Below are 25,174 nucleotides of genomic sequence, written 5' to 3'. Positions count from 1 at the left end.
ATAAGGAGCGTGTTGACGCTGTTCTACTTTTTTTAAAAAATAATAATAATAATATGGTGGTTGCAACCGCCGCCGCCTTGTGAAGCATAGGGAAAGAGCCGCATGCGGAGGACTCGGTCCGTGGGCGAGGGAGGAGGCGCCATCTTTGCTAAGGGCAACATGGGTGGGCACTGCGAAGGCCCCCTCAGCACCAGGCGGTGCCGACTTCCTTCGCTGCGCAGGGTGGGGCTGCCGTGGGCGGAACATGGCTTCCCTCTTCCTGACACAATTATTGAACAAAGTTGCTGTTGTCTCACAATAAAAATCTCTCTCTGCTCTCCCTTGTGCCCCGCGACCATTTTCTTCCTCATTATTATTTCCTCCAGAAAATCTAGTTTCTCCCCTTCCTTACACACTGGTAGCTTTTTGCCTCTCGAAGGTGCCTCAAAAGTGTGAGGTGTGCTGAGGCAGTTTGTGCAAACCCAGTACTTTGGAGTTTCGTTAGGTATGTGCCTGTAGATGCATGCACGTGTATGTGTGTATAATTAATACACGTGTGTGAGTAGGAAAACGCTCACCAATACTTTCCTGGCAGCCAATCGCTCCTTTGTTTGGCATCATGTTGCAGGCATAGGACTAGTTCTACTCTTCCCCAATGGTGTGGGTTGTCAACATTTTTGTTTTTAAAAATCAGGGTGCTGAGGGCATGCAGCCTTTCCTTTGTGAAGGAAAACCAGCTTTTGTTATATAGGGATGCCAAGGATTCTGCTTCAGTACCGAGCTGCTGGCGATTGAAATCCACAAGGGGAACTGCAAAGAGATTTGTGACATCAACCATCTCAGGGCAGGGAAGAGAGCCAGCACATACAGCATAATCTGCATGCATAGAAAGTCATATTGGACACGGAGGCCTACAGCAAAACGGAATTCCACTCAGCTTCCTACCTAGATGCGCTTTGGTTTTTGTGTGTGGTAACACTGGAGATATTTATTCTAGCTTTGTTTTTCATTTATTACATTTCCCTAAATGAGCTCAAGGCAACATACATAGTCTGCCTCCATTCTATTCTTGCAAGCCTGTGAGATAGGTTAAACTGTGACTGGTTCAATGTCATCCAGTGAGCTTCATGGCAGATTGGAGATTTGAGCCATGGTCCCAATCCTCGTAGAACACACTAACCAATACATCACACTGGCTCTCTTTACAGTGTGCCTGCTCCAGTAATGAACATGAAGAATTCTAGTGGGCAATTGTTCTTTTTAAAAAGGAGGAATTGGCAGAGAATGAACCTGGGATCTTATACATCATGCAAAGTGTGTGTTAATGACCCATCTTAGTCCTGCATCCTGTTCTGATAGTGTAACTTTTACCTTTTCATGTGCATCTGGATCGACACTAACTGCTTCGCCCACTTTTGCCTCCGGTTGTGCCCCTCCCAAAGGTAATGCAGCCCTTGTAATGAAAAAGTGTGCCACCCCGTTATAAATTGTCACAGGGAAACAGAAATATTACATACCATGTGCCCTGTGACTGTTGGCTCAACACAAGGCTGGGGTTCTCAGAGCACAACTTGGCCTTTATAAGCAATCAGTCTTCTTCTTTCTTCTTTGGCAATCACTCGTAGCCAAGGAAGATTGTCTTCCATAAACACGATTTTAACAATTTGGTCCGTAAGTGACTGTGGAGGCCAATTCTGGATCCACACGTCCTTCCACAGTGGGGACATTGGTTTCCAGGTGGGAGTTGATCACGGTGTGGATTTGCCAAGCATGCCTTCCTCTTAGCACGTTTCTCCCTTGCGTCCTGAGATCAAGTTTCTTCAAAGCCCATGACACCTTTGGTAAAGGCTGTTCTCCAACTGGAGCGCTCGTAGGCAAGTGTTTCCCAGTTTGTCTGTGTTTATACTACATTTTTTAAGATTTGCATTGAGACAGTCTTTAAACCTCTTTTATTGATCACCAGCATTACGCTTTCCATTTTAAAGTTCGGAATAGAGTAGTTGCTTTGGAAGACGATCATCAGGCATCCGCACAACATGACCAGTTCAACGAAGTTGATGTTGAAGAAACATTGCTTCAACACTGGTGATCTTTGCTTCTTCCAGTACACTGATATTAGTTCGCCTGTCTTCCCAAGTGATGTGTAAAATTTTTCGGATACACCGTTGATGGAATCTTTCGAGGAGTTGGAGATGGCGTTTATAAGTGGTCCATGTTTCACAAGCATATAGTAAGGTTGATACCGGCAGTACAATAGCTTTGTAAACAAGCGCTTTGGTTACCCTGCGAATGTCCCGGTCCTCAAACACTCTGCACTTCAATCGGGAGAAAGCTGCACTCGCAGAGCTCAGGCGATGCTGGAATTCGGCATCAATGTTGGCCCTTGTGGAAAGGTAACTGCCTAGGTAGGAGAAGTGATCCACATTTTCCAACGTTACACCACTGAGTTGGATTTGTGGCACTGCAGAGGGGTTATTTTATACTTGTTGGTGCAGCACTTTGGTTTTTTGGATGCTGAGTGATAGGCCAAGCTTTTCGTAAGCTTCTGCAAAGATATTTAGGATGGTTTGGAGGTCATCCTCACAGGGATGTGACCTCCCATGTGCCCTGTGACTGTTGGCTCAACACAAGGCTGGGGTTCTCAGAGCACAACTTGGGCCTTTATAAGCAATCAGTGGAGATAGATGAACCCCCTCTTCCTTCCTTTTTTCTCTGTGGAGCAGCTATCTTTTGCTCATGGTATGCACCGCCTTTTAATTTTTCCATTTGAGTTGCCGCTCCCTGTTCCAGCTTAGGATAGCCTCACCTACCTTTGGGACTTTAGAACAAGGATGAACAGAATTCATGCTTGCTGGATCTGCTTTGGTTTTTTTTGCAAGAAACCTGAGATCCACCTACGGAAAGTATGTGCAAAAGGCATTCATACTAACATTAAATAATTTTGAACCTAGGGATTTGTTTTGAGTACCAGAATGGAATCGAGATCAGAATCCTTCCACATACAACTCCATTTCTTATTGCCCCCAGCTCGTTTAATTTTATATTTTAGGGTGGGCTGGCAGAGGGCAGTGATGGGGAGGGATATTGTGGCTGAGATTGTCAAACAACTGAGCATCAGAAATCCTTGCCGGTGGAGAAATCTATCCATTTCTGATTTAAATTTTTGTCAGTCTTAAGTAGTTTGTCCCATTTCTGCATAGTTCATGTATTTATTTTAACATGAAAATTCATTTTTGCACACATGTTCATGCACATTTATATTTTGTGGTTGTTTGAGAAGCATATCACAAAATTCAAAGAAGTGCAAATATCAAAAGACAGCTGCAATAAAGTTCAGGTAGTGCAAATTTGGCACAATTATTTTCTCCCCCGCCTATCTGTAACTCACCCAAGTCATCTATCAGCAAATCCAGATCAATTTTTTTGTCTACCCCTGCTTTAGAACATGCCATGGACACACCCCAACAATCCTACTCAATAGGATTTGCCCGTCCTCATATCTGGGATGGGGTACACATACCATACATTTAGCAAGCAACCCTATGCACAGCAAGTTGACATTCAGCCTGCCAGTATAAGTCAAGCTAGTATATCAGATCCAAACACTGTTCAGCAGCAGGGATGCTGCTGCTGCTCTGCCTAAGCCTGGCAGAGAAAAAACAAGCCTTTGCAACAGTGGTCTATGCTGAATGCTCTTAGGATCCAGCCTAAGAACCCCACCCCCTCTGGTCCAGCCCCTGCTACATCCCCATAATGTCTCTTTTTGGGGATCTATACAAGCCTTGTCTCAGTTGGATGCTCACGCCAGTGCATGTGCATCCTCAGCTGAGCCGAGGTTGAAGATATAATGTTGCCTGTGCTCAGTTCAGTTATCCTTTGTAGACCCCTGGACTTCACTGCCACTAATGTTTGATGGCTTTAAAGAGGAGCAAATTCATGGATGTCTTAATCATAGACTACAGGTTTTGACTGTTTTAGGTAAACTCCAAGTCCAAAAGACGATGCCAGTAAATACCAGTTGCTGGGGAACAATAGGAGAGAGCTGCTGTTTTCATGCCCATCTTGTGGGCTTCCCAGCAGCATCTGGTTGGCCATTGTTGGATTATTTGATCCAACAGAGGCCTTATTAACTTCTCTCAGCTGCATCAACTAAATAGGAAAGCTGGTATGCAACTCCCAGAACTCCTGAAAGCTAGATTTATCAAGGTCTTAGATATTCAATGAGCTTGAACAATTATCCTCTTTTTTTGCTTGCAAGGCTTTGTTTTCATCCTAATGAGGTAGGAGGGAAATCTCTCTGCCTCCAAGGTAAGACTATATGGGTTGTAGCCAAGCCAACAAAGTTCTAATCAGAGTAGACCCATTGAAATCAATGGGCCTAAGTTAGCCATATCCATTCATTTCAATGGGCCTGTTTCTTAGTATGACTAACTTTGGATACAACCCTATATTAATTTATTTAGTGACCTATCTTCTTCAGACCACTGTGTCTCAGAGGGGCTAACAATGTAAAATACAAATAGCTTGGATCAACTAGACTAAGCTAGCTGCACTTACTCTCTGTTGAAATCTGTGACACTTCAGCCACAACTTTGAAGTTTTCATATAGATTTCAATAAGGCCCAAATGTGACTAATTTGACAGTTTGGTACCTCTGTGCTATGGCTTTAGTTTAGAAATCAGAAATATGATGGCTTGCTCTGTATTGGATTGTATTTGTACTCAACCAAATATCTCTAACTTTTTGAAATATTTCTAACAGTATTTGAAAATAACCCTTAATTTAATGTGTACATTGGATGTGGTGATTGACAGAATGCTGCAACTGGATAACCCTCATTTATGTTCCAGGTAATAATTTCTTATTCTAGAGCTTAAGAATTATCTATGCTTGACCACAGATGAAGACTCAAAGCTGAAACATGTCTGTCCAATTAAGCAAAGGAGCACCCATTTTTAATTGGCATGTGCAGAGTACAGGAGTGCTTTAGTAATATGTTTGTCGTGTTTATTTCAGGTTATGGAATATTAAATATCTATTATTATGCTTTTAACTCCTTTTCAAGCACTTTATCCTTAACTCTCCCTCCCACCACCACATTGTACTATATATTGTACACTGCACCGGGGGTGGAGAGCAGGCACGCTGGCCCCAGGGACGTAGCGTGCATTTTGGGGGCGGGGGCACGTTTTGGGGCAGGCCGGGCAGCTGCCATGGCGCCCCTGGGATTGCACCACTCGGGGCGGCCCGCCCCCACCGCCCCTATCTTCCTACGCCCCTGGTACACTGTCTTTGCCTTGAGCACCATTTTTTGCCCTGGCTTCCTATGGGAGGGATATAACTGGAGTATTTATTCTTAACAGTAATAGGGAGTAACTCAATGCAGCACTAAGCAGATGGCAGCATCAGTGCAAACATGTCTGCTTGCCTGAAGGAACAACCTGCCCTCTTCTCCCTCGTGTGCTGTTCTCCTGACCTCCCAGAGCCATTTTGGGGACACAAAGGGGGAGGAGGGGGAAGCTCCATTACTACTATTATGTAGAAGGACAGGACACAATTTTAGCTACCAATTCACAAAGCTCTGTTAATACTGGCTTCACAGAGTTAAATAAATTAATAGCAGCTTTTAACCTGGAAAAGTGCTTTACTGTACTTCTTGTTCTTTATGAAAGTTGCTTATTACCATTTCCAACAGGGTCAAAGAAACTGACCTCGTTTCAGAAACACAGAACTAGGAGTGAGGGAGATAGATTTATCTATATATCCTGTATTTTTTATCCACCACTACCCACTTTTTCAACATCTGAAGATGTCATGAGCAGGACTGATTTATAAATTCTTAGCAACATGGCAGGCACACTTTGGGACACTCAGGCAGAAGGGAAAAACACTTACCACTTATTTTTCTAATTTTCAAAGCATCAACTGTTTCCTGATTTTAAAACAGAAATGCCACGTATTTCCATTTAGAAGTGGGCAGTCTCTTCCTTTAACACAGGAGTTGTTTTTCTTCTTCTTAGAGATACAATTTACATTTATGAAATCAATCCAAATTAGACGTGTGGATGATCCCACTAGAAGGCCTTTTGAGCCATTCAAAAATGAAAACCCTCACAAACATCTTACCAAGATTTAATGTACATTTATTCTTAACACGTGGAACATATAGTATAAAGATTTCATACTGAATAAATGATATTCATTAAGCCAAAAAAGGAAAAAAGGGAGGAATTTACATCAAGTTTTTTTTAGCTACATCGTCTGAAATACAAATATGCAGAATTCATCACTGAAAAATCTCAATTGTGTTTCTTCATCAGGAACTTCAACTGAACCTAGAACTTTTTCACACCTCGATTAGAAAGAAAAACAAAAAACAAAAAAACCCCAGGAAAAATAAAACTATAAGTTGATTGGCTGCTGAGACAGCAATGACTTTATACACAGAGACCTGTACAGCATCCTCCAGAGAAAGAGAGAAAGAGAAAGAAAGAAGGAAAGAAAGAAAGAGAGAGAGAGAGAGAGATGTCTGGCAAGAGATTAAATAATTGGTGTCTCGCTTTTGCAGGTCATCAACTCGTTTAACTCGTCATACTATAAAGGGGTGCAGGGAGAAGGGGAACAAAACTGCAAGGAGTCTGAGGGCATGTGCAATGTACAACGTCATATATATATATACACACGTGGCAGCCATGAGGCTGCAGCTAAAGGTTAAAACCAGTTCTAAGAGGTGATCTCAGGGTTATTCATACAATCAAGGAGGAAGAGAGAAAGAGGTCAGGGTGTTGTAGGTTCACACATGATACTTTGGGGGAAAAGCCTTTTTTTCTCCTCAACATTAACTAAAAACATTTTTAAAAACTACAGCTTGCTGCTGATCCAGCTTTTTTTCTTCTTCAATGTGAGACATTATTACAGTATGTTTACAGTTTAAGGTGTACAGTACATGAAGTTCTACACTCTACTGCACAGGCCTCCATTGGACAAGGTCTGTTAACAACTGGTAGCTTCTTGGTTCCTGCAAGATTGTGAATGTACAACGATAAACCACAGAGTTCAGCAGTCACTTTTTTGTCCTTCAGAGTTTACCATTAAAAACAGTTATGAAAGTAGCGCCTGTTGTTGGGTAACAGGACAAAGTTGTTTTCCCCAAACTCACTGTAAACAACAGCAACTTTGGTTAAAATAAAAAAAGTCTTTTTTTTTAAAATGTAGGCAGAACTTTGTCTCCTTGAACAGGGGTTTAGGACAGATCTGAAGGGCAGAGGTGAGGGAAGGGGGAACATCTTTTTCCCCAAGGTAGAAGCAGGACAGCGCAGGGCAGACAGTGGATTCTGAGGTGGTTTTGCATAAATAAAGGGCAACAATCAGTTTCTAAGTCCTCCACTCACACACACGCACACAGGGGGTATAGGCATCCCACGGCTGTCATGACTGGCCAATTAAAAACAGTACATCACAAATAACTTGTGAAACCAACGAGTTCATCAGAGGTGACACGGAGATGTCCAACAGCCGTGACTCATATAACGTGAACTCAGAGTGGTTCTCGTCCACTTTGGCCAGGGCGAGCAGCGCTCGAGCTGCCCGACGCATCATGTCCACACTGGTCGGCTCAAAGGGAGGGTTCTGCATGTGCATCAAACTGGCTTGGCTCTGTTGAAACTGAGTGGCTGCCAGGCTGTCCTCCAAGAAGCCTAACAAGTTGCCAATGCTGCCCTTCTGCACAGCAATGGCTCTAGCTGCCAAGCTGTCGCCCTGCGCCAAGTTGGCCAGTAGTACCACAGCCATCTCCCGACACACCGGGTTCTTTCGGTCACTAAGGAAACGGACCATGGTGCTGTAGAGTTTCTCCAAGCGACTGAAAGGTGGCGTTGCAAGGATCAAATCCACATTGTTATCCTGGATGCTGAGTTTACTGAGGGTTTCCAAAACCAGTCTTTGAGGGGAGAGAACAGCATTAGGCCCCAGGGTTGGAAAAGGATCTTGGGCTTCTGCTGAAGGACACACTGCCCAATGGAGGAGTCCATCCAGGATAGGCAAACAGATGCTCTCGGGGTATGGTGAAAGGTCCAGCTGGCCAGAGATGTTGGCCAATGTGACCAAAGTGTTTTCACGAAGCATCTCCAAGCAGTCCCACCACCACTCCACTTTGTTGCAGCTCACTCCTTGGTCCTGCTCCTCCTCTTTCTCATATGTCAGTGGCGCCTGTTTGCGTTCTGGATGCTTATGGTGCAGGAGAATCAGTTTCCCTAAGATCAGCAGCAGACCAGGGTGTTTAGACATCTCAAAGTCATTGCCTGGCACAAATGATAAACTCCTGATGATGTTAGACACACAGATGCAACGTTTAGACAATGAATCCTGCCAGTCTAGAAGTGTGCAGAGGGGCGTCTCGTCTTTACTGTGAGGTTCGTCCTCCAGGATTTGTATGTTTCTGTGGCTCTGAGCTGGACTAATGCCAAATGGGAATTTACTGCTTTCCTTAGCCACCTCCACATTTCTTACTCCTTCCTCCTCTGCCAATGAGCTGGGTCGTGCTGAAAGCATGTCGTCCATGGTAGCCGTTATCCTTTTCTCTGGAGGACTGTCAGATGGAGGGGATACTCCCTCTCGGGCGACAGGGTTGCTCTCAGCTACAGAATGTTTTCGCAAAATAGAGTTGCAAGGAGCTCGCTTGTGAGTCAACGACAGCTCCATTTTGCTTTCAAAGTGGGTTTGAATGTGTTCAGTGGTGTCTCCCCCACCAATCCGCCAGTGCAGCAGCCCGCTCTCAAATTCCTGTACCCGGCCAAGTTTGTCGGAATAATCTACCACAAATGGGTCATTCTTCTGCACTATCTTGACTGGAAGCTTGTCAAATTTACTGACTAGCTTTTCCTCGTTGCTCTCAAGAGGTGCTGTGGCTTTATTTGCAAAGGCAGCCTCCTCCTCCCCTTCCTCTTCCTCCTCACAGTTAGGAATCTGTGACTCCTCTTTATCCCCCTCTTCAGGAGGAGGACTCGAAGATTTGCTGACCCTCTCAGGATCCAATAGTGTTCTCTGCCCTGGATCTCCCACCTCATATTCCTTCAGGATTCCAAATATTTCTATCAGGCATCGTCGGAAATATTCCACTAGTAGCTCCAACAACCCTGGCAGCTGCAAGGGAACAGAACATGAAATAAGAAAGTGCCACATTTTCTTGCCCCTGAAGACAATTTTGGCTTGATTCAGACATAATGCCTAATCATAGCTCTCTCTCCCGTTTGTGTCAAAACCACATTTTGTCATAACATCCAAACTGGAAAACTGCTTGAAAACCATGGTCAAACCTTTGTTTACAATTCTGGTTTGCACTTGCCCTAGAAACCAGGGTTTTACCATAGTTTGAATGACAAATGCAAATCATAGTCTGCCAGTTCAGATATAATGGAAAAATATGGCTTGCTGCAAACAAATAAGGGAGGGGAACAATCACAGGACCCAATGGAAAAAGTAAGTGCTCAAGTTCTAGGCTCATTCATGTAGCACCAAACCATAGTTTTATGTTACACCTGAGCCTAGTTTCAAACTTGTAAGTTGAAATGCATATGCTATATGCTAGAATACAATAAAAAATTTCACTGTTGCACTAAAACCAGTGTGTCTTGAACAACCTTTAAAGAGTCAACAAATTTAATATAACTTTTATGAATAAATGCCCTGTATATCAGGACCTCTGATAAAGTGGACTAAGGCTTTTGTGGACTAATGCCCCAAGTAAATTGCTTGGGACTTTGTATTTATTAACTCACAAATCCTAACCCTGGGCTATGTTGTTGTTGTTGTTGTTGTTGTTGTTGTTGTTGTTGTTGTTGTTGTTGTTTTGTCTTATCCACTCGTTGCCATGTTTGTGAACCGCCCTGATTGTTTGTGAACCACCTTGAGACCTCTGGGTATAGGGCGGTGCATAAATTGAAAATAAATAAATAAATAAATAAGGCCCCAGCACTTAAAATTTCACTGATAAGAAAAAATTGTGTGTACTTACATCAGACAGAAAACAGTCTGCACAGATACAGATACTAGTAAAGAAATGCAAATTTGTCTAGATTTACATATTTTACAGTATATAACTTTGTTACTTCTAGTCATACAGAGGGATAAGAAGCAAAGACAGGAAACCATATGGCCTGATTTCTGGAAGCCCTATGCACCCCCAAAGATTTCAAGCCTAATATTTCAGCCCTAAGGACATTAAATGATTCTCAAGATGCTGAATTCCACACTATGCACAATACACACAGCCCAAACTTTAGTCACATTTCTATGTTAAATCTTTTGCTCAGGTCTTTCAATTCCACTTTTATATTTCAAAGTCCTATCTCCTGGAGGTGTCAACTCACCTGGCTAAGGTTGAAGGTCATTATGCTGTTGTCATCATACAGCAGGATGTTTATGGTATCCAAAGCCCACGTACTTTCAGCCAGTAACCCAGATTTCAGAGACATCATTACTCTCCATGCTTCAGGTGTTCCTGCAATATAGAAACACACATGATTTAATTTCAACTCCCAGAATGAAATGAAACTAATCCTGTCCCTGTATCCTGCTTTCTACATTATACAAGAACCAAAAGCAAGTTACCCAGCCAGGTGACTAGACTTGAATTCTCAATCCATAAGGAATCATCCTTGCACAAATCTAAGCAAGCTCTTGCATGGCTCCCATTGATTTCTATTACGTCTCCAAAATTCCCTGTGGATTGCATCCAGCACATGAAGGGATACTAGACATAACCACAGCAACCAAGACCATCTATTTCCAATCTATGAGTCTTTCCCCTCATTATAATGTAGCACTGAGGAACTCCAGGCCTCCAGGCTTGACAACCCACATTGGCCCTTCTCTGCCCATGACACACCCACCCATTGGCTCTGCTGTGTCCTCCTCTAGTGATCCTACCTGGTTGGAATGTGCCCTTGAATTGTAATAATACCTCTTGCTTGCCTGGATGGAGTGGTGTGTGTCCAACCCCCAACCCCCAACCCCCAGATGTGTGGTCCCTGGAAGGTTGCGCACAAATGAACATGGCCCCTCAGGCTGAAAAAGGTTCCAAATCCCTGCATGAGTGATACACCAAAGGGTGCCTTGTGGTCTGGCACACACCACTCTCCCATCAACTCAAGGGAATGAAAGCTCAATTACCAATATCTTTTGTGGTCAGACGTCGTCTTTGTTTCATCACAGGCTGTGTAGCTTCCACTGATCCAGGTGGGAATGTGATGTCCCGTCGTATCATAGGAGGTTGTACAGCTGCTGGTGTTATATGTGAGGCAGGGACAGGAGGCCCCGCCTTTTGCATCTTCATTCCTGAGTGCAGGAATGGAGATTTACTTGGAGAGGTGCGGTTTTCCACTGGTCTGGGAAGAGGTGCTGGACTAGATACCTGAGGAATGTGATTCTGCATGCTAGGTGGGGTCTGGTAGTTGGGCTGGGGTGGCCTTGTCATTGGGGGTACAGGGGCAGAGGGCCCATAAGGAGGCTGGCGGTTTCCATGAGAAGGCCACGGTCCTTCGTGATTAACCCTCTGATCCGGATGTAGCATTTCATCTGTTCGATTCACTCCATGATATGCAGGACCCTGGGGTGCAGAACCAGAACTCTGCCGGTTGGGATAGCTGTAGCTCATCTCGTTACGCCCTTGCCACATGGTGCCCTGCTGTGGGCCCTCTGGAGTGGACTGTATGGGCCCACCCATCATCTGAGGAGCAATATTCTGCTGTGTGCTAGAGCCTGGGGGAGCAGAGACCCTCTCTCTGACAAACTGGAATGGGAACTGGTTCTGTGGCCCAGCAGCAGGTCGGCGATCTGTGGCAGGGTATGTGTTCGGATACTGGTTATAGATTTCCTGCTGTGAAGAAGGCTGAGCAGTTTGCTGCTGGCTTGGTTGTTGGGTTTGTGCCGGAGGCAGCTGCTGTTGAGCCTGTCCCTGGCCTGTGCTGTACGGTACATTGTACAGCTCCGCTTCGTGTCGTTTGGCTGGGGGGCCATAGTTGCCATCCATCGGTCGCTTATAATTCTGGAAAGAAAACAAAAGCTGGCAATTCGCAAGCGGCTCTCATTCTAAGAGAGACTATGGGCAGGAAACTACAGCATTCACGGAACAGTATGAAGTCATCAGTTTCCTCTCATCCTACTCAGAACTGTTCTCTGGTGTACCAGGGTTTGGTACTAGAAGCTTCAAACCTGGTTATCTCCTTGTCCAAAACGAACAGCTGTACTCTCTGTACAGAATCTGTTATGTAACTGGTTCAGGCTGGAAGAGGTTTTCAATAAAGTGCATTGAAAGCTAACCTTATTTTGCCTTCCTCTCTTGCCATATACAGGACTATATCAAAGCACTTTGGAGATGGCCATGGTTTCCTTTATATACTAGGAGGGGAAAACACAAACACTATCAAGTCTAAGACTGGGAACTGGATATAATTTAACTTATGATGCTGGTTTTCATAAGCCTTGCTCACCAGGGCCCACTGTACTCGATCACATCAGTAACTGCAAATTTGACTACAGCCACATGGCTCCAGACAATAGAAATGATTTGTGGCAAGGGGTCTGTGGCAAGATAAGAGTGTGCAAGAGTTATGCCAAAAATAAAAAGTGTCAAAGGTGCCCATTGCAAACAGCTGGTTAAGCTTCTATAACAGGGCTTTTATTATTAATATTTCAACCTTCAAGTATCCTGCTATGATAACATTATTAAGGCAAAGCTATAAGAATAATCAAATCCTGGATTTTTTGGTTATAGACCAAGCTTTACAACCGTAAACACCTTCCCATACAAGTGAGACATAATTATATGCCAGCTTTGATTTCAAATAAAAAGATAGGAGTCATATATACTGCCAAGACTGAAAGAGAACCCTGTACACAAAATTACACTGTGATTATGTATATTAAGAAATACAGAAACTGAATTCTATACAAAAGAGAGCTTTGAGGGGTGGACACCTACCCTAAATTTCCTGAACTAAGATTTAATTTAGCTCAGCTACATTTTAAAGATAATATTTTTGCAGATAAGTTAGAAAGTTAGTTCTCAACTAACAGAAAAGATTATTTGTTTAGCATGGATATGTTTAAGTTCCCTCTGCAAAATCCACAGCACAATAGAGGCAAAGCCTACTTAAGGCCTGCAGATCCAGAACAAATATGGGAACAGTTCTGTACTGGTTCAGTTCTGGACTGGTTTGCTTTGGAAGACCACCCCCTTCCCCTTCCAGCCAGGAAATCCCAGCATTTGTTAAACTAAACCAGTGATTCTCAGAAATGTTTCTCTGGGCCACACTTTCAGGATAATTTTTTATCATAGCACACCAATTTTTTTATTGATAAGAAATACTTTGGAAAACAAGAAGAAACAACTAGCAGTGCTTGATTAACACAGAACACAACTACTTTATAATATGATCATAGGAAATCAAGAAAGCATAAAACCACGCAGCAACATAAGAACATGAACCATTCCCAAAATATAACTATAAATGAGCCTTTTTACATATGTAGCTTAAGTATGTATAGAAACTCAATGAGAAGTGTAAGCTTGCTTTTGCCGGATAATATCAGTTACGTTAGGTCTAATTTGAGAAAAACAAACTTTCATCTTATCAATGCAAATAAGTGGTTCTCTTTTCCAGGCTTCCTTAACCTTGGCCCTCCAGATGTTTTTTGCCTACAACTCCCATGATCCCTAGCTAGCAGGACCAGTGGTCAGGGAGCGCCGAGGTTGAGGAAGCCTACGTCTTTTCTGATCTTTCATATTTGTCAGAGCTGAATATCTCTGTTCACAACAATCTGTTGCAGAGCCAATAATCTTGAATAGAGGCATGGATACTGTTTCTGATTGTAAATCCCCCCCCCCCACATTTTGATACACTACTACCCTGAAATATTCAAAGGTTTATTTTATTGTCCTTAAATCTTCCCACCGCACTTGCCATCCTCTCGTGCAACTCCTTTTGAGAACCATTGAACTAAACTATTACTATCCTTCCCTTCTGTGACTGCTCATAGGTTGCAACCACCACAATCTTTATCAGTCGAATTGCAAAACCTCAGGGAGCTCACCTGCTGTTGTGGCTGATATAGGGTGGTTTGTTGGCTAGGAAAGGGGCTGCTGGAGGATGTACCTTGAGTGGGAAATTGATTGCCATAGGAATCATGTCTGCAGAAAAGATGAAAGTATTAGTTTTCTTCCCAGATGCACAGAACACTATGGAATTCTATTGTGACTGTATTGTTGACACAATAGAGGCGTACTGGAACCTACCGCTGCTGTGGCTGCTGAGGGTATCGGCTTGGGGAGTACATCCCTGAATCAGGAGTGGAAGGCATGATGTTGGGCTGGGGTGTTCCGGTTCCTAAATTGGTTTCAGGTCCCATTCCAGCTTCAGTCCTGAAGGAAAACACAGCACACCCTCACACTATAAGCAATTCTAGCCCTCGTCTACAAAGAAAGAATCTAACACAGGGGTGGGGAGCCTGTAGCCCTCCAGATGTTGTTGGACTCCAAACTCCCACCATCCCCAGTCAGCATGGCTAGGAATGGTGGAAGTTGTAGTCCAACATCTGGAGGGCTACTGTTTCCCCATACTTGACCTAACAGCACAATCACCACTGCAAATAAATATAATGCATGTTACAGAACTCTTATTTAAACCCAGGGCTCTTTTTGCCTTCTGCAGTTCTGTGCAATCTTGTACATTTTGTATAGAATTTTAAATTTCTCAGTCCTGCTGAATTTCTAGTCCTCATTGTCTGACAAGGTGGGGTGGTGCTCATGCAAGGCTCCATAGTTCAGGAAACAAGAGTCCAGCCATCACCTCATCTGCCACATCTTCTTGTCCTATTCCACTAACACCAAAATCCTTCAAAGCCTGTCTTGCCCATATCCACCCCTCCTGCCACTTAAATACTCCTGAAAAACATATTCACTTGTAAACCCAAACCTGAGACACATAAATTCTGTGAAAACTGATGTTTAATTTTTGAGAACTGCCTTGTTCTAGGGAAAAGGTGGGATGGATGGATGGATAAATCAAATCAATCAATCAATAATAATAGGATCAATGCATCCAGGGTGAATACTCACCTCACTCTCTCATAAGGGCTATAAGGATAATGCTGCCTCTGCCCCATGGCCATATTAGTCATCCCTGGACCTGTAGCACGATTATAAGGATCACCCATACCACTGTTGGGGCCCTGCCCTGAGGACATAAAGGGATCACTTCCTGAAAGTGGAGAAAGGAAACCATCAATCTTCAGCAGGAACATGAAGCTATATTGGACATAAAAGTAAAGCTATTTTGTTCTAAAGCTCCTTTCATGGGATTAGAGTTTAATGGCTCTGTGCTAGAGCATGAAAGATAACATCACCTTTTCTCATACTGCCATATGGATCCTTTGTTTCATAGGACATACGACCCATCATGTCGGAAGTATTCATGCTGGGCTGGTACCCTGGGTTTGGAGTCATGGAGTTCCTCTTCTGGAAAGTAGGGTCACTGCCATCAGGAAAGGTGTCCTGAAGGCCTACTGAGTTACTCCTGAGCCAACAAAAGGAGGAAATGTTTCAACATGGAAGTCAATCAATGCAATCTATTAGAAAAGCCACGGCCAGGCAAAGCAGCCTTTAGGCATTTGTCAGTAGTAGGAAGTTGACTGTGCAATACCTGATGCCTTGCAAAGGGGGCATTTGACTGTGTGGCGTAGATGCAGGAGTTGGGGGCTTCAAGTCTCCTCCTTCTGCCATGGAGCTACTGGTGGACTGAGGTGTCTGAGGGCCCTGCATGGAGCCTGAACCAGCTGCAAGTAGAGAAGAGAGGCATCAGCTCCATGGTAAAGAGAAGCTACTAAGAAAAACCTTGAAGAATTTTATAGCAATGCAAACTCTCAAAAGTAGTACATCTTGAATTCAGGGAAGGGCAACTTCCTGAAGTCCTAGAATATATTGGGAGTCAATTTTCATCATTTTTAGAACAGAACTTGCTCTTGCCTGCACACCATAATGCCTGTGACTATTAACCCAAATTTGCTAGGCTTAACTGAAAAGTGCTGTGAGCTAGACCACAAAACAAAGTCTCCCAGGAGAAACAATGTTCTGAGCTGCATCTTTAGGCAGGGAGGCAATTCCGCATCAGTATGGTCCCGTTTTGCACATGACCAAGAAAGGCATGTAGATGGCAGATTAAATACACAACTCCTAGTTCGAGCTCCTCAAGTAAAAGGTTCTAAAACAGGGTCCCCAATCTAAGGCCCGGGGGCCGGATGCAGCCCGATCGCCTTCTAAATCCGGCCCACGGGCAGTCCAGGAATCAGCATGTTTTTACATGAGTAGAATGTGTCCTTTTATTTAAAATGCATCTCTGGGTTATTTGTGGGGCATAGGAATTCGTTCATCCCCCCCAAAAAAAAATAGTCCGGCCCCCCACAAGGTCTGAGGGACAGTGGACCGCCCCCCTGCTGAAAAGGTTTGCTGACCCCTGTTCTAAAAGCACAGCACAGGGCCTCTCCATTGGAGCCTTCCCAGGAAGTCCAAGACAAATTCTTCTATAGAAGGCTAAGGAAAGGGATCAAGCAACTACTCTGGATCATTCGACACAAGACCACTGGAAACTCTGAAAATCCAGGTATACAGTATCAAAAAGCCAGCTGTGCAGTTTATTGAGTTCTGCTGTTCCAGGCCAACCACAGCCTCTAATAGTGCCATCTCTAAGATTTATACACTCCAAGCGGCAAGCGAAAGCCAAACTCTTAATTAAGGTTTCCATTAGTTACCATTTTCAGCACTGATATCCCTTGCCTCAGCCTTGCAAGTTGATGAGTCATTTCAGCTATTCATTAAAATCCTCTAGAGGTCAGCTACAGGTCATGTTTGTTTATGCCCCACCTTCCTGGCACCCTCTCCCTCTGCTCAGCTGCTCCCTCCCAGTCTGGGGACATCTCCTGAGAAGGAAGGGCAGAGGCAAGCCCAGCAGGGAGCTTCATTCATAACCCCTCCCCTCACACCCTCTCCCCATTCAATAGCCTTTCAGCTCCATTCCGTTCCCCTGGGAATCCAACAAGCAAAGTCGCTGCTGCATTCTAATGCACTGACATCAGCAGGAAGAGGTTTCGAGACATCCCCTGTGTCGCTGCCATTTGTTGTTCGTCCCCACCCCCTGCTGTCCCTCCCAACTCACAAATTTACAAACTGCTGGAGGGATGCCAATTCCATACACTGTGAATTCAAGCCTAACTGGCTGCACTTCCCAGGGCACATGTTGCCAGCCATTCATTCATAACCAGGAGCCAAAAAAAACTGAAAGGGATTGGGGAAGGGAGGGGGAATCATGGAGGAGAGAGCGCGAGCAAGCTTATGCTGTAGCAGTCCAGGAGGCAGCATCTAACACACAAGACACTACTTGTGCAGCACTGTAAGGAGGGGTTTGGCACCACAAATGCTTTAAGGAGAGTGGCAAAGCAAATCAGAACCTAGCACCACAAACCCACACACAATAAATAGGGGGGTTTGCATGGCTGGAGAACCCTGGCATCTTCCACAAGCGAGCTGTTTGCTGTAACTGCAGGTTTACCCCTTCAGATATACCCCTAAGTGCACAGATCAGCCCCATCCAACCACAAGAATATGGCTGTTTCCAGCCACAAGCATTCACTTTTCAACAGAAGCCAACAGAAACCAAAGCAACACAGGGCATTTAATTAAAAGAGGCCTGCAGGTACCAGTAAATCAGTCAAGAGCCAGTTTTTGGAACTGTACACCTCTTAAAGGGGTAATAAGTTCTAGAGAGCTAGCTATGGTAGCCTATCATGGCAACAACAAGGAATACTGCAGCACTTTGGAGGTTAACAGCATTATTGCAACATACGTGTTCAATGGTTTCCTGTCCCACTACAGTTGTTGGTCAACACAGAAAAAAATGAGCTGGTTGTGTTATCACTAATTAATGTACTTGTGAGTTTTTAAATTCATGCACAACCTCACCCTTCAAACAAACTTTCCTGGAGAGGCTTTACAATAATGCAATAAGATGATGCGTACAATAAACACAGCAAATGAAACCTACAATTGTTTTTGAGGTGGTGGGTTAGGGATTATGGGTATCCAACTGAGTTCTAGAGCAGACCTATTGTAATTAATGGACCTTAGTTTGTCATGTGCATTAATTTCAATTGATCCACCCTGAACAGGACTAGGACTGGATATAACCCTATGAAATCGTAATGCTGACAGCCAAACTGACACCTGTATCCCTGATGCCTCCATCACATAATATGCTACAGGGGGCATCCCCTCATTCATGTGGTGTGGGATAGTGTGTCACTTGGATACTCCAAGCAACATGTCACCACACCTTATCACAACAACAAACATTATTGTCTAGGAGGTTCAGGTTCAAATGATGATGTTGCTATGTATCCCCTCCACTAAATTTACTCAGAATAAGCAGCCGCAGTATTTGAATATGAAAAGGATTCACACTGCAGAGAGCAAAAGACTGGAAGCATATCCATTTGCTCAAGAGAGGGGGCACAAAGCAGCAGGAAAAGGGTACGTACAGATCCTATTACAGTGGTGCCTCGCTTAACGAATGCCCTGCTTAACGAAATTTCCGCTTAACGAAATGATTTTTCGAGCGGAGGTTGCCTCGCTAGATGAATTCATTTTATGAAAAATTCATCTAGCGAATTGTGGTTTCCCATAGGAATGCATTGAAATTCAATTAATGCGTTCCTATGGGCAAATTTTTTTAAAAAAAAAATTCAATGCATTCCTATGGGATTCGCTAGACGAATTTTTCGTTATAAGAAAAGACCCGTGGAACGAATTAAATTCGTCTAGCGAGGCACCACTGTATATCAATCTCAAATTCCCACCATGTCCTCTTCCAGCAATGGATTTCAGACTGGGTCACCAGCAGGGAGCAAGAGCACATCACTACTCTCAGTGATAATTTTACTGAATCCCAGCTAGTGCATTCAGCAACTGAACAGTATTGGACTGCTCAAATAGACAGAATGATTCCAAATAAGGGACTATTGTTTTGTGGAATAGTACGTCTTCATTGTACAGCAGGGGGGGTGAGTAACATGATCTGGTCAGAGTTCTGGATCCTGAGTTCTGCCACCTCTGGCTGTGCTACTTTGACAGGCATGTCATCACCATGATGTCAGGTGCTCACAGCAAACGCAGATCGCCCGGTCAATCCAATCGGGGCTTGAAGTCAATGCCAACCAGCTGATTGTGATTTTAAGTCCCACTTTTGGCAGGGACTGGCTCTGCTTGGGAACTCCCATGTTGAAACAATCCCAGCAGAGCTTGTATTTGACATCCAATTTAAAACATGATGTATACAAGCCCCATCTGCCAAGGAACAAGAAGGAGCTCATTTAAAGGTTCCTGGTTGTTCCTCTGTAGTATTTATCTACCTCACACATGACATCATATACGATGCCAGGTTTGGAGCGAGTGGATGTGGCTTGAGGGAAACAGTTTCACAGGCCAAATTAAGACTCTTGTAGCCCCCAATTAGATTTGAGGACCAAAGGTCCCTGGATCAACCTGTGACATCTTTAGTCAAAGGCATTTTGATGGACAAATCACCTGATCTCATGTAACACAATTCCTAATGCATTTTGGCTGGCTGCTGGAGGTCACTCCTATCTGATACGTCAGCCCCCAAAACTTCTGACATGTCAACTGTTCTCCATCATGCTGTTGTGAAGGAAGTTACTTCAGAATGTAGCTACATATAGTGCTGCCTTGTCACAATTCTTTAACATGCCCCCCCCATCGATTTCTACTACCATGATACTAACACAGTGCCCGTGCTTGCAAGTCATGTTAAACCATGGTTTACTGAGCAGGAAGGAGCCACTGTAAGCCTTGGGCTCACATTCCAACCTTCTCCCCTCACATATGGCCAGGAGTATAACAGATTATCAAAGTTCGGAGAAATTTTCATGAAACAAGGATTGGTGAGCATAAGTCAAAAAGAAAAGCCAAAGAACTTCTATCATAGCAGTGTTGCCTTAAGAAAAACCAGTGTTTACCTTTACAGTGAAGGGGTGGGGGAGAAAGAAAAACTTTTTTTAAAACAGTGCCCAATTTGTGGTGGATATTAGTCTTTTTTAATAAAAAAATCTAGTATATGTGTCAGGGGGTTGTTGTGGCTAGTCCCAAGTAAACACGCCCAAGTCCGTTCTGTCTTTAATGGTTTTATTGTGCATAGTATTTACAGTGCAGAGATAGCAGAAAACATGACCTCCTAGTCACTCACAGAATCCAGCAATGGCGCCCTTCTGCTCCAGGGCCAGCATAATAGTCTGGGCACCCAGAAACGCCGCCCCCTAACCTAGCGTTTGGGCGCGCGCCTCAAATCAGGCGCTGGAAGCGGCTGTGCTCCCTCTCCTACTTGTTGGCTGGAGTGGTGCAGGGGCTCTGATACATCGCTGAGCCTTGCCTCATCCACTCTGCTCCCATCCTCATTTCCTCCCCCTGACCTGCTGCTGCTGCTGTCGCTGAACGAAGTGCTGGTCAGGATGATGGGGGGAGGCTCCCTGTAGGGAGGTCCCCTGACAATATGGATTAGAGCTCTTCAAACATCAAGACAGGTAGTATGTTGAAGAACATTAATACAGCAGTAGCAGTGTATTTAAGCCAATTGTTAAGTCTTGGTTCCCATTATTCTCGTACTAGTCCCACCCTTCACTGTGACAATCCCAGGCTGCTAAAAAAGTCACAGCTATGTGGTTGCAAAGATACAGTGAGTACCACAGGACTACTAACAGAAAAAAGACATTTAGCACACATCATATTTGGCCCATTCAGTTGAGCAGCATGTTGTGATTGTACAGGCAGCTGTGTAAGGACACAACATTATACGTAAGAAGTGAATAATATGTTGAAACCAGGTCTTCTCAAGTTCTAGATCAGATATGAAACCATGAACCCATGAGAAATCTTTAATGTATCAGCACTAAATCTATCATTCCAGCCTTATAAATCATACTTTTGGATTCTAAAAAGCAATATGTCAAATTTGAGACATGCAGCAAGACGTTTTCAAGTCTTAAGCGAACAACAGAAAGAAAAGTCAACTGTCTCTACATCAGTGTATAATCCCAGCATGCCATCCTTTATCTGAAAGAGCTATCCTGCCTGGAGCAGGCAAAAGCCACCTCCAGTTCTCAACCATGCTCTATCACCTTTACAAATGCAGAAAGGCTGCCTAGATAAATCACATTTGTAAATATGCCTTTAAAAAATACATAACTGCAACAGTTCCACATTCTGGTAGAATAAGGATCCTGTTGAGCAATTATGATATAGTCATGCAGGGTGTGGCCTACTAGACCCTGATCTAGACATTGCAAAACAGGATGAATTCAACACTTCAGAAGTCAAAGTTGACTCACCCGGAGATGGAGGCTGTATTTTGGGTTGTGACTTCTTTGAATCAGTTGCAAAGATGTCTGGGGGAGGATCTTCTCCTCGCTCAATCTTGCACTCAAAGGCATAGAGACACTGGATGTACTGCTTCTTCAGAGAGCTAGCTGCACTGCTGGAGGTACCCACATTCAAATTGGTTGCTAACTCACGCCATTTCTTGTTTTTGTTAACCTGCACAAAGCAAGAAGAGCCAACTTTTAAATCCAAGTCACATCTCCTTTCTAAAGCATGCTACAGGCAGAGTGATACACTTCTGAAGTAGTGTTTAAGAAAGTAAGGAAACTCAAATACAAATCACCAGCTTCCCCCCTCCTAACAAAGGGTTTTTAAAAAGCAATAAGCAATTTATTGTCCATCTTAGGGAAGCAAATATAAAAACACAAGTTCAAGAGGGGAGGGAGCACTAATAGTAGTATTACCCCAAATTGATGTAGTAATGTGAATTAAAAAACTGAAGCAACCTATCAAGAATTCTGCTTATCAAGACTGGGAATTTATGAATTAGATGTGGCCTTGTACATCCCTCCAGGGTTAATAAGATATATAAACGTGTGTTGTGTGTAAGACGGACCTGAGAAAGGGCATCTTAACAGATACAAGCTTAAGTTAACTCACTTGAGTCAGCCCTCCGATCTCCTTCACAGAGACATAGAGCCGATACAGGTCTAGGGGTTTCCGGCCCACAGCAGGTAGATTGGTCATGCCCATTGCTTTCTCTTCAGTGAAAGCCAAATAGCGATCTACCCACATCTTTCTCTCTGGCTCACCACCCAGCTCATAGAGTTTAGTAATCTTTTCATTTGTAGTAGTAGAGGAGCTGGATTTCTAGAGAAAAAAGAGAGGAAGAAGCAGAGTAGACAATCACATAATAATTTAAAAGCAATCTGAGAAAAGGTAGGTCTTCAGATATCATCACATAACACAGGAAGAGAGAAAAGCAATGACACCATTCTGATGAAGGTGCACCCACCCTACTTCAGTCTAAGTGCACTGTAGAAATCTAGGTTAACATCAGTTGTACAATAATTACAAACTGGTCCTTTACTGCAAAGATGATCTTGACATTTCAGTTTAGTAACATCCAGGTTTCATTACTGCAGTGCATTATATGTACAGCTGTCTCTCTGAAAACTTCACAACTATTTCAGAATATGATAGCCAGGTCATTAACTAGTCATGAATCTTTTATCTCTTGGAATCAACACATTACATCCATATTCAAATACCTTTGTGGTCTTCAAGTTTGTTTCTGGTCACAATTCAAAGGGCTGGTCTTAATTTATAACGCCCTACAGCATCTGGTATCAGGGTACCCTAAAGGCTGCATGCTCTTATATGAACCTGCTCAGCAGCTGAGTCATCAACAAACTTCCTTGGATGTACTCATCTCCGGAGGTTATGCAGGTTTGCTACTAGACAGTGGACCATGGCTAAGGGTTATGCCCAAACAATGGAACTCCATCTGAGGAATATACGTCTAGCTTCTTTTTAAATCTTTTAGGCATAAAGTGAAATCTGTCCTGCTCGTCCATGAATTTGTTGATTAATGGCTCTGAATTCATATTAATTAGCTTTCTGTTTCCATTATTGTTGTTTATTGTAGTCTCATTGTTTAGTTTGAATTAATCTTGATTTTCTGCTTTAATTGATGGCTACCAGAAGTGCCTTGAATTTTCTTTTTATAATGCTAGTTACTGATGTTTACCAATACAGGATTTTGGTTAATTTGTTGGTTTGGTTATTTTTGTCAGCCACTTTGCATACTGGGGGGGAGGGGGAGGAGGTTGCAGAAAGGCAGCACAGGAAAAAATTAAATAAATAAAATTGCATGAATGCTAAATACAAACTAAAACACCGTAAAAACAAGTCTTAGAAACAAATGTAAAAGAAGGTTATAGAGATGGATGCAGGTCAGCCCAGTATTATCTGAATGCAGTTGTACATAGGCCAGAAGGAAAACCTCTTGGTAATGACAAACTGGCCTGGGGAAGAAGTGAGGATTTAGACAGAAAGAGAAACTCCATTGTTGTTAGAGTCAGTAAGAGATGTAGGAAACATCAGGGGTGAAAAATGGAACACCCACATCCAGATGCCTCCTAATTCTGTTAGCCAACTTCTCTTTGGAGGAGCAAACTACATGCACTATGTCATAGCAATAGTGTGAGACACAGTGCTTGCACAGCTTTGAGTTTTAAAAATAGAAAGAAGGGGGTGTTAGTATAACTTTCAAGCAACTGATCAATGATAGTATGCAGATTTTTCCAAGTCTGGAAGCACATGACCTGTTGTCATGCACTTTGAGATATAAGGATGAATACCTCTTTGCAGTCCCACCATGTATCAGGCTAGTGGCCACCATCCAAGCAGCTGTTTTGCTGGTGGCCCCCAAGCTCTGGAATCTGTTACCAACGAACTGTTAAAATCTCTCTCTTCCAGCAAGCCTTTTATTATTAAGATGTTACTTTAATGCTAGCTGCCCGATTTTTTAATCTGTTACTGTTACAACGTTGTATTGTTATTACTGTCATTTTATCAATAACCTTTATTTTTCTGGAAGGGTAACCTGCTTTCACAACTATTGTTGAAAATGAGTATACAAATCAGATAAATAGTCAGAAGTCTTGGATCAGCATTAGTTAAAGTGAAAGGCGTCTCACCAAACAAAGGCAATGCAAGAAGACTTTAGGACAAACTAAAGTTAGACAACTAGTGGTCAAAGTTGCTTTCTTTGTCAGGGTCAGAATCCTCAAGATAACTTTGCTGTCTATGCAAGTTCCCAGCCAAAGAAGTTAGTAATCAGTTCTGATAATGTTCCTTTTGGGCTCCTAAAATGTCTCAAGTCGAACCCATATGGGCCACTACCTAGGAAAATTGTTCTTCTCTTACTTCTCTCACACTGCAGGAAGATTGTACTGCAGAAGAAAAGGCAACAGCTGCCTCAGGAAAAACACTACCAGAGAATGATTTCATTTAAGGGACAGGGAAGGTTTGTTTGATCCAACATATGAGAGGATCACTCTCCCCAGTGAATTTTAGAGTAGTTTAATAAACATTTTGTGGGGGGATGTTATGGGACTAGGCAATGGCCAAATTGTCTGAGCATTAAGAAAATGTAAGCAAAATTTCTTTGTGAAATGTATGTTGAATTTTTGCATTAGTCCCTTTCCTTATGGCTCCAACCTCTAGCACTTGGAACTGCAATCTTTAAAGCAGAAAGCTGTGGGAGGTACCAGGTAATCAAAGTCTAAGAGCAGTTTGAGTTTAAAGGAACCATGCTTATTTGCCAGTGTTGAAAACAGACCCTATCTAGCCTAGTAAAGATCAATGAAGCTAACTTGCTTAGCTATGTTAGTATTTTGCTACGAGGAAGTCTGAAGGGCACAAGGAAGACTATGAGACTCTTTGTTTAGTACTGCAACAGCACTACTGTAGATGTTAGATCTGGACTGAGAAAAAGGACAAAGCTTTATGAAATTGCTCTACTATTCCTCTACTATGTTGCAATTAAAAATAAAAAAGGTATGGGGAGAATCGTGCAAGGCTTTTTGGCACCAAGATGACAATCTCCTGGCCATTGCCCTATTTGATACAATTGACAATTTGAGTAAAGATCCCATATTCAAAGTGGTTAACCTTACAAGTAGGTTGCTACTGCAGAACATTGAAGGAGCTAATTCTCTAAGAACCAAATGCCTGGCAGAAGAAAAATATAAAAT

The 25,174-nt window shown here is 43.2% G+C and overlaps 1 protein-coding gene across 1 annotated transcript in view; it reads right to left on the bottom strand.

Moving 5' to 3' along the window:
* Positions 1 to 6,102: 6,102 nt before the first annotated feature.
* The window catches only part of ARID1A (AT-rich interaction domain 1A), a 90,744-nt gene continuing 71,672 nt past the window's right edge, over positions 6,103 to 25,174 (bottom strand). Inside the window, exons 11-20 of the mRNA XM_035121144.3 lie at positions 22,074 to 22,283; positions 21,425 to 21,629; positions 15,679 to 15,811; positions 15,383 to 15,552; positions 15,096 to 15,237; positions 14,274 to 14,399; positions 14,072 to 14,168; positions 11,150 to 12,023; positions 10,348 to 10,478; positions 6,103 to 9,121 (exon numbers count right to left, since the gene is read on the bottom strand). Coding sequence (XP_034977035.2) covers positions 7,409 to 9,121; positions 10,348 to 10,478; positions 11,150 to 12,023; positions 14,072 to 14,168; positions 14,274 to 14,399; positions 15,096 to 15,237; positions 15,383 to 15,552; positions 15,679 to 15,811; positions 21,425 to 21,629; positions 22,074 to 22,283 — 3,801 coding nt within the window. The 3' untranslated portion in view covers positions 6,103 to 7,408. The remainder of the gene's footprint in view (positions 9,122 to 10,347; positions 10,479 to 11,149; positions 12,024 to 14,071; positions 14,169 to 14,273; positions 14,400 to 15,095; positions 15,238 to 15,382; positions 15,553 to 15,678; positions 15,812 to 21,424; positions 21,630 to 22,073; positions 22,284 to 25,174) is intronic.

Source organism: Zootoca vivipara, chromosome 6 (genome assembly GCF_965207765.1).
Source record: "Zootoca vivipara chromosome 6, rZooViv2.hap1.1, whole genome shotgun sequence".
In the NCBI taxonomy this organism is placed as follows: Eukaryota; Metazoa; Chordata; class Lepidosauria; order Squamata; family Lacertidae; genus Zootoca; species Zootoca vivipara.
Note: the sequence above shows the minus strand (reverse complement) of the source record. Positions and strands in the feature narration are given on the sequence as shown.